This window comes from Theobroma cacao, chromosome 4 (genome assembly GCF_000208745.1).
Source record: "Theobroma cacao cultivar B97-61/B2 chromosome 4, Criollo_cocoa_genome_V2, whole genome shotgun sequence".
Classification (NCBI taxonomy): Eukaryota; Viridiplantae; Streptophyta; class Magnoliopsida; order Malvales; family Malvaceae; genus Theobroma; species Theobroma cacao.
The window spans coordinates 21,001,952-21,012,612 of record NC_030853.1 but is presented as its reverse complement, the minus strand read 5'-3'; the positions used below and the strand labels follow the sequence as shown (position 1 = coordinate 21,012,612).

At 30.1% G+C, this 10,661-nt stretch overlaps 1 protein-coding gene across 1 annotated transcript; it reads right to left on the bottom strand.

The window, feature by feature from the left end:
- Positions 415–2,531, bottom strand: LOC18602003 (putative glutamine amidotransferase PB2B2.05). Its single transcript, XM_007033135.2, has 4 exons — positions 2,207–2,531; positions 1,382–2,112; positions 1,070–1,276; positions 415–932 (listed from the first exon to the last, which is right to left on the bottom strand). Exons 1-4 carry the CDS (start codon positions 2,298–2,300, stop codon positions 681–683), a joined length of 1,284 nt encoding a protein of 427 aa, XP_007033197.2. The 5' UTR covers positions 2,301–2,531; the 3' UTR covers positions 415–680.

Here is a 10,661-nt window from a genome sequence, read left to right as displayed (position 1 = left end):
TTCCACCATTTGAAGGACCATCACATACCGAGGCCATAAACATCAGACTTTGTAAGAGACTCCACCAAAGCTTCTATTGGATAATTCTGGAGCTTTTAGTCCCTCTCGCTTCGATACTCTTGTCGGATATATAGTAATATTTCAAAAGATTTTTATTCACAAAAGATTTTAGTGTTTTCTATAAATAAATTTACTATAAGCAGAAAATAAAGTAAGAAAGTGAATTCACGTGAGATTGAGTCATGTTTTAAAAAAAATACAAATTTTACTTCCTGCCACGAGTATACACGTGGGTGTTCAAGTTACATTTTCTAACTTGGTAGACAGAGATTGTTGTGTGTTGTGGTTTTTATAAAAATGCAAAATCCCAGTTTCAGTTTTACATCCTCTGTGTAAGTGCTAAGAGGCCACGAGGAATTCAAATGGTAACTAGAAAATTAAGAATATTTATGGCCAGAAATATACACAGTGCTCTTGTTCCTAGCACAAAAATGAACGTAGATAAATAAAGTAACTTACAACCATCTTTTCCATATATCACATGAAAGGAAACAAAGAAGACAAAACAGAGAGGAATAACAGGGGCCCCTACAACCCAGGTTTCCTGTGAGCCTTTACCGAACATCTGTCCTTTTACTGACAGCAAAGCATGCTTCCCCAGAGTCATGCAGAGGGAAGTGTCAATCGCTAATGTCGTTAACAATGCCATGTAGTTTTCTTTCCAAGACTTCTGAACATATCTGCCCCATCATGTGGTAGAATGACATCAGATCAGACAATTGCTCAACTGGCATTTTCCCCATCACATGTCTTCCTAATCTTTCCCTTTCTTCATTTATCTTCAATTTCTCAATGTAATTAGTCCCATTTCTAATTGTTGCTCCCATCTGCTTCAGTCTTTTCTCTTGTTGCACACTAAGAGCTGTGTTTGACTGCAAGCAAATGACAAAGCCGATGAAATGAATCGACTGCATCACATTTTATATATATATATATATAAATACACACTCTAGAAGGAATGGAATATTAAAATACTTTCCTAGTCTAGTTATCTGTTTTACTGTCATACCTCAAGAAATTCTGCTCCAGCTTGAAGTTCAGATACTTTAGAAGGATGCATCCCACCTCCTGCAGTGTATAAATTCTTTGCAAGTGAGAAGCTTCGGACTATAATTTTTCTTCTGTTCTCCATTTCCTGATTAAGCTTCAAAGGCTTTGGTATAGATGTTGAGCTATTGAGTTTCTTCTGATAAGCAATTACTGCCTTCACAAATTCCTGCACAAATTTCCACCAAAATCCCAGAATCAAAATCCTGTTCAACAAATTACCAAATAAAATATATCTTGTAAAAGAGGAAATCTAAATATCAATGCAATAAACCTGATAAGCAGATGGGCATCCTGAATAATCAAATTCTTCTGAATCAGGCCGCCTCATTCTCTCTGGATGAAATTGAAGTCCCATGATGAACTTACCCTCTTCAGGATTATAAGCATCTGGATCATAGAACCCTTCAATCAAACCATCAGGTGCAAAAGCCATTGGTACAAATCGTTGTGCCAATCTCTTAACACCTTGATGGTGATAACTATTAACCAAAATCTCCATTTTCCCATCCTCCAAAGAATCCTTAAACCAGCATTGTAAAGGGGTATTGTCCACAATTTTCACCGAATGCCTGTGCCCATCATAATTATCATAATCCATGTGCACTACTTTTTGATTCTCTGGCAACTTCCTTGACAGCTCTTTTCCAATATCTTGATAAAGAGTACCTCCACAAGCAACATTCAAAACCTGTGAACCCCTGCAAATTCCCAGATAAGGAATGTTCCTTTCCAGGCAAAGCTTTGCTAGCCTTAACTCGATTGAATCTTTCTCTGTATCAATGGCTGTATCACTTGCATGCAGTCTCCTGATTTCTTCCAATTCTTCCGGTGAAAGGCCAGACGTTTCAGCTTCATATAAAGATGGATCAATGTCTTCCCCTTCACAAAGAAGAACACCATGGATTGGCTCGAAACTATCTAATAACATATGAACCCCATTAACTCGTGGTACAATCACCGGAACTGCACCATAACCGACTATGAGATCAAGATGATATTCACCTGAAAAGTTCAATAGCAAAATTTCCATCAAAACAAAAGAACGAAAACAATATACAAAAACAATCGATTACAGATCAAAGATACAGAAACCTACCGACAAAATCTACAAACTTATTTTTGCGAACGCTACGCCTAGAGACGATGAGAACACGGGGAAGGATCACGGAGAGATCATTGTTGAAAGCCATATATGAGATTGAATATTCGAGAGAATTCGAGAAATTTAATGAGGGGCAACTTAGATTGTGTTAGTTTCTTGTATGGCATTTCAGAGGTATTTATAGGAGAGGAAAAAGATAGAAACCGAACACAGGATTAGGGGTTTTTGGTTCAATTAAATTGATAGGTTATTCTGGAAAATTAGTGAGAGAAAAGACAGGTAAGCAGAGTCCTGGCGCCGCGTACTACTCATATTTCCTACGCTTCAGGTTTATTTGACACGATTCTTTTTATTACTTTGAAATTCTAAAATTGCATTGTTTCCCACGAAGATGAATACTACTTTTCTTTTTTTTATCTCTCAACAGTGAATTACTCCATCGTCCCAATAATTGACTGAATAAAGTCTAAGCTGTATCACGTTCAAATTTAAAAGAGTTCGATTAAATTTTCTTCTTTAAGTAAGTCAAAATTTTCTTTCCCAAATAATAAAAAAAAGTGGTAAACAGATTGACTTATTTCATACTTTAGGTAGTGATCAATTAATTTAATCATTACTTAACTCAAATTGTGCTTTGCCTCTTTTAAATAAAGAGGAGATTCCAAGGTAAAAAAAATATTCCACTCTTGTTACAATTTACTCCAATAGAGATTGAAGGTGCAAAGTAATAATTCATCTGATTTTTTTATTACTTATTTTTAAGTGGCGTTTTCATATATATATAAACAAAATTGCGGGGTTTCATAGAAATTTTATTGTAAATTATAGTTATTGTCCTTTTATTAAATATTGAATGTATTCTTTTTCTACTTATTTTTAAAGACATTACTAAGTGAGTTGATAACTTCATGAATTTAAGGATAGACAAGTGAAAACGAAAGAGAAAGAATGAAAAAGAGTGCATATAGGCACTATTTCATTCTTTTACCTTGGTTAAATTTTAAGAGAGAAAATCGAATAGATACAAAGTGTTAAATTTAATTATGAGATCAGATTACCGATAAAGACTTTAAATTTAAAATGTAACACTCTTTACATTAAAAAATTATTGAATTTTAAATGGATATAACATATTTAATTATTCAACATGCCACAAAATTAAGTAACTTATCATATCACTATTTTAACATAAAGTCCTCTAAAAAAATGATACACATGTACCTATCACTTAAATCGTATATTTAATTTATCTGATAATGTATTTGGTATTATCCTATGAATAACAAAATGTAGATAGTTTGGCAAACAAAATTGCCATTTGCGTAGTCCTTAGTTGACTAAACGTATAGCACGGTTGCAAATTGAACACAGTTTTGACTTAATTTATAGAAAATAAAAATTAAGAAAAACGTGGCATGTGAAAATAGAAAACCTTAATAAATTAAGTAAAAACATGGGCAAATGGGGCGAGGAAATGCGGATCTTAAGGAAGTGGGTGGCTAAGGCTTATCAAGGGGGGGAAACATCTAGGACGGGTCAAAGCTGAGGAGGAGCTGACCTGGGACAGCTAAAGTTTTTATGTAAATCGGATTAGAATCTGATGCGGACAGGGATGCGGCTAATCTGGTTGGTGCTTGCCCTTATCCACTTTGGCCAGGACCAACTATTCTAATTAAAACTCTTGTTTTGCTACTCAAATTTTTATATTTGGTATTGTAACTACAACAAACAGCCAAGTGCCAACTATACAGATGAAGATTCTTCCTAAAGAAACATTGTGGAGTAATTGAATTTGAATGGCAATAGACAAATTAGTACACGCACTCCTCTTATCCCATAAATTAAGATGTAACATATAATTTAAAGTTATGAGTATGTATGTGTTCACACATTTTTATTGATTAGTATGTATGAAATAAACATACCCACTCTTAATTTTGTCTCTAAAGTGATAGTGTCACTTTGAAAGCTATTAGTAGCCCAAGCAAAATCTACTTTCTCAATGGCGTTAGCTGTCATGGTTGCTCACATCTTTTGTTTTACTTTACTCTGTCTTAATGCACGTTATAGAGTAGTGGGTGGATCTTAAGTATAATAATTTTATTTGTAAAAAATAATAAATCTAACATAAACTAGTAGTCTACTAATATCTAGCTAGTAACTTTAGATTATCTTTTAAATTTTGTTGTTTACTGTTGAACTTTTATATATATTTTTTATATTATCTTTCTTAATTATAAGTTAAAAAAGATTAACAAACAATATTTTCTTTCTATTCTTATAATTAAATTCAATTTCTCCAATTATACTTCACAAATAAAAATTCTTGTTTTTCTAAAATTTTTTCACTCTTAAAAAAATAATTAAATAAATAATAATAATTTTTTATAACTAAAAAATAATTGTGAATAATTAATTGCGGCATCTACTTTTAAGTATTTTACTTTATTTCACCTTAAGTAGATATTAAAAGGAAAAGAAGAAGAATAGGAGGGGAAAGGGTAACGGGCATAATAGGAAAGAGGGGTGTACTAACATTAATCTCAGGTAATTGGAAAGTTACTTTCCCTTCTGTTGCAATAGAATGGCATTCTTGGCTATAGGAATCTTATTCCAGCTTGTTAAATTCCCAAAAAAGGTGACGTTAAAACTATAAACATTATATTATTAATAAAATTATTTTTTATAAATACATACATATATTAAAAGTTGTTTCTGGAGGAGATAATTGAGCTCAATTAGAGTGTCACGTCAACAATTCAATTGGTTAACATGTTACGCTTTAATTGAGTGAGAGTTGTCTAGTAAGAGTTTTCTTTGGTGGGCATGGCATTTTGGTCATTTTTTCTTTTATTAGATTTTTTCACCATTTTTACTTTTTATTTTCCATTCTAATTTTGACTTCTCCCATAGGTATCTCCGCCTTCTCTCGCCTTTTACTTTTATCATTTTTTCATCTTTTTGTCCAATTTTTACAGCTCTTTTCGTTTTTTACTTTTTTTTTTTGGCTTTTTGTGTTTGTTTTTGTGTTTTTTTCTTTGTTTTGTTTGGTCTTTGATTTGTTCAACCACTGTTCTTGGTTCTTTATATTTTTTTTATTTTGATTTGTGATTCGTTTTTTTTTTTTTTTGTATTTCGGTTTCATTGGTGTATGAATCTTTCTTTGTTTTATGATTTTCATTTTGTTTTGATTCGTGGTTTTTGTGTTGTTTTCGTTTGATTGTGTTAATTTGCTTTATGCTTTTGTTTTTCAAGTTGTATTTTACTTTCGATTTTTCCCTTTCATATGCTCATGGTTTGATTTTTTTTTTGTTTAGGTTTTATTGTTCGACTTCTATTTCGTTGTTATTTTTCAGGTTTGATTTTTCTTTTATTTATTCTTATGTAGTTTTTGTTTTTGTATGCTTTTGTTTTTAAGTTTTTTATTTATTTATTCTTACTCTGAGGTTTTTTAATGTTTTTGTATTTTTGTGAGGCCATGGCATTTTTGTCTTTTCATAATGCTATGGATCTAGAATTTTTTCTCTTCATTGGAGTGTTCCCTTGCTTTCTCTCTTGCTTAGAGGAAGAATCTGAATGGGGTGAGGAAAGAGGGGAGAAGAGAAAGGAGAGATCAGCAGAGAGAGCTAAGGGTCAAGAGTAGATATACAAATATAAATATAAATTTTTTATTTTTTAATTGATTGAACAAATTAGATAAAGATAAACGGGCTTCTCTCCTTTATTTTTCTCCTTTCTTCTTCATCTTATTTCCTTGCCCATTGTTTTACTTTTTAATTATTTATTTGATTTATTTAATTTTAATTTATGCATTAATTCAAACTTATGAAATTAGTTTAAAAAATGGTAAGAATAAAAATAAAATAATTAATTGAATAATTAATTTCATGATTTTCTGTTTATTCAATTTTTATTATTTAGGTTTTTAATTATTATGTTTTTTTAAAATGTTATTGCTTTTATATAGAAACCAGAAACTTTTGGTGTAAGTTTCTAATTTTCTTTCTTTTTATCTCATTTCATTTGTTTATTCAAGTTTTTATTATTTGGATTCTTTATTACTTTTATTTTTATTCAAGCTTTTAATTCAATTGATGAGCTTGATTTAAGGAATTCTAATCGTTTGTAATTTTACTAAAGCAATTTCATTTTATTTCTTGCTATTAATGTAATCAATTGTTAGCCAATTCTTTTGATTTCATTTCAAATGCTTAAATTGAATTAAAAGGAACAGTAGTTAAGCACTTGAAATATAAGAGAATTATAAATATTATGTGAAGTAAAATGAAGAATGATTGCATTTATGCTATTTTGTTTTTTGTTAATATTGGGAGGAATTTGTTTTGCAATTTTATTGTATGATTAAGTTATTTTTGGAATCTCAAGTCTATAATTTAATCATTTGTATCTTTTGCTTTAAATTATGAGACTTTAAAGTAAGTGTGTTTGCCACATAGAATTGATATGGATTAGTATATATTTCTTCATTAATTGTTTATAAAGCTTTTTCAAATGCAGTTTCCAGTTTTCATTACATTAACTGTTTATGAAATTTTATAAACCTGTTGCATTGCATTGGCGCTCTTCTAGTTATCTTAAATTTTGTCATCTAAAACAAACTTAATTAATTCTCCCAACCTTGAAGTTAGTCTTGACAACAATTGTTAAAGGAACTAATAGTGCAAAATAAACAAAAAAAAAAGCTAAAATTTGTGAAATTCCCAATTAGAAAATGTTAAATATGTTATGAAATAAATCTTAAAAGAACAACTATAAGAGAAATATAAAAGAAAGTAATTAGAGAGAGAAAGAAGATGTTATTGAAGTGTGTATTTATAAATGAAGTAAGGGACCTATTTATAGGCAAATAACCCTTTATTTCGATAGAATTTACAAGATGAAGATAATATTAAGAGATTAGATGAATTAAATTTTAATGTTGATCCAATCTAATTTACATCCAAATATAGATATAGATAATATAAATGAATATTCACAAAAATATGCATAATACTCCCCTTTGAATATCCATTGCATTAAGAATATGCTTCCTTAAAACCTCACAAGAAAAAAACCTTATGGAAAAAAAATCCAAGTGAAGGAAAAAAAGTACATAATTTTTTTTAAAAATACACTTTTGAAATACTGCCTCATTAAAAACCTTATCAATAAAACTTAATAGGAAAAACCTTGATTAAAGAAAAGAGTACAGTGCATATTTTACTCCCCTTGATAACTGCATTATAGAGATCTTTAAAATGATACATTCCAATTTTTTGTAATAAGTTTTCAAATGTTGCAGTAGGAATGACTTATGTGAACAAATCTATTAGATTTTCATTTGACTGAATTTGTTGAACATTAGTATCACCCTTTTCTTGAAAATCATGAGTGAAGAAGAATTTTGGTGAAATATGTTTTGTCATATCGCCGTTAATGTATCATTCCTTTAACTGCACTATACAAGTAGTATTATCCTCATATTATGTTGTTAGCATTTCCTTCTTAATTGACAAGTCACATGTTTCTGGAATATGTTGAGTTACAGATCTTAACCAGACACATTCATGACTCATCTCGTGAATTGCTAAAATTTCTACGTGATTAAAAGAATTAGCAACTATAGTTTGTTTTACAGAATGCCATGAAATAGTCGTATCTTCATATATGATCAAGTAACCTGTCTAGGATCGAGCTTTATGTGGATCAGATAAATATCATGCATCTGCATAACCAATTAAATCTAATTTTAATGCATTTGAATAATATAAGCTCATATCCATTATTCCTAGGAGATATCGAAGTATATGTTAAATTCCTTTCTAATATCCTTGAGTTGGCGAATAACTATATTTTGCTAATAAATTTACAACAAATGATATATCAAGTCATGTATTGCTAGCAAAATATATTAGTGATCCAATTGCAATAAGATACGATACTTCAAGACCAAAAAGTTCTTAATTATCTTCACAAGGTCGAAAAATGTCTTTTTTTCACATCTAGTGACCTTAGAAACATTGGTGAACTCAATAGATGTGTTTTGTCCATATAAAATCATTTCAGCACTTTTGTTATATAATTCGATTGATGGACAAAAATTTCATTTGTCAAGTGTTCAATCTGAAAATCCAAACAAAACTTTGTTTTTCCAAGATCTTTCATCTCAAATTCTTTCTTTAAGTAATCCACTGCTTTTGATAACTCTCCAGGAGTTCTAATAATATTCAAGTCATCAACATAAATAGCAATTATGATAAATTAATATCTAAATCCTTTTATAAAATACATGGGCATATTGGATTGTTTCTATAGCCTACTTTCAACAAATATTCACTAAAACGATTATACCACATGTGTCGGATCGCTTTAATCCATATAAGGATTCATTTAATTTGATCGAATAAATTTTTCCAGAATTCAAATTTTGTACTTCAGGTAACTTAAATCCTTCAGGGATTTTCATATAAATAGCATTATCAAGTGAGCCGTATAGATAGGTTGTAACTACATCCATCAGACGCATTTCAAGTTTTTCATGTATTGCTAGACTAATTAAATATCGAAATGTAATTGCATCCACCACAGGAGAATATGTCTCTTTTTAATCAGTACCAGGTTTTTTGGTAAAACCTTATGTGACAAGCCGTGGTTTATATCTCATAATCTCATTTTTCTCATTTCGTTTATGCACAAATACCCATTTATATCCCTCTAGTTTTATACCCTTTGGTTTATAGATTATAGGTCCAAAAACTTCATGTTATGCAAGTAAATTCAATTCCTCCTTAATTGTGTCTTTCCACATAAACCAATCATTGCTATGTCTACATTCTTCAATAAATATAAGTTCAAGATCTTTGTTTTTCTTTCATAATATTGAGTGCTATATTATATACAAAAATATCGTCGATATTTATTTACCGGTTCCATCTTTTCCCTTCATGACATAATTTATTGATATCTCTTTATTTTCAATTATTTCAAATGCCTAAATTTCTTTTGGAATTTTATCAATTATGTCAAAGGTCTCTTTTAGAGTTTCTACTTCCTCTTTCTGACAATCTTGAATATTTGCTCTTTTTCTTTTTTGAAGATTTTATTTTTGGAACCAATTGGTCTCCACGCTTTTGGTGTGCCTTGGCCTACAGGGACATCAATGCTAATAGGAGTATTTGCAGCTAATATATAAGATTTAGTTTTAGTTATTCTCTTTAGGTCAGTAAATACATCTAGCAATTGATTTACTATATTTTGCAAAAAAAATTATCTTTTGAACTTCAGGTTCATATTGATTAGTGCAAGGATCAAAACTAGATAATGATAGTTTATTTTAACAAATTTTCTTTTCCAACTGCTTATTTTCTCCTCCTAATGTTGAAAAAATTGTTTTATCAAAATGAAAAATGACAAACTTTGCCATGAATAAATCTCCTATTGATAATTTTAATTACAAATGGAGACTTATATCCAACTTATATTCTTAACCTCCTTTAAGGACTCATTTTTGTGCACTGTGGTGAAGAAATTGAAAGATCCAAAAATTCTTAGATGAAAAATATTTGGTTCTTAACCATAAATCAATTGTATAAGGAAGAGTTTCTGATAACTTGTTGGCTTGATGCGTACAAGTGTCGCTGCATCCAAAATGGCATGCCTCCAAACGGAAATTGAGAGTTTAAATTTCATAAGTAAGGGCTTTGTAATCAGTTGGAAGTATTTAATAAGCGATTCTACAAGACCATTTTGTGTATGAATATAAACGACAAACTGTTCAACAGTTATTCTAACTGATATACAATATTCATTAAAAGCTAGAGATGTAAATTCACCAACATTATAAAGACAAATAGTCTTGATTACATAATTAAGAAAATGTTCTTGCAAACAAATGATTATAAATGCTAAATTACAAGTTGAAAATAAGCACACATGTGACCATTTAACCGATGCATATATTAAAACTATAAAATATCTAAATAGTTCATATGGTGGATATATGAATCTACATATATTCTTGAATATGTTTCAAAAACATAAAGAATTCAGTCCCAACTTTAGCTGATGATATGTCAGGACCCGAAACCTCCTTCAGGCCCATGACAATCACCGCAACGTCCCTGATTGACACTCATTATCGGAAATGCCAACCGGAACCCCGCAGGTTTACATATCAGTTTCTTTCCTTTCCTGTGAGCAATCGTTGTTAAATATCGAGTTTTTAGAGAATATACACTATTTTAGATCAAAAACAATCAAAATAAAATTTTCGCCACACAGGGGTATTTTGGTCATTTTTTTCTCAAAAATTTCGAAACAGGCTAAAACGTAATATACAAGTACAAAACACATAATTCATATTCAAAATGAGTTTAAAAGTCTAAAATCTTCATTTAAAACGAAATTACGGTTATTTGAATATAATAAGAAAATAAAAGAAATATTAAGG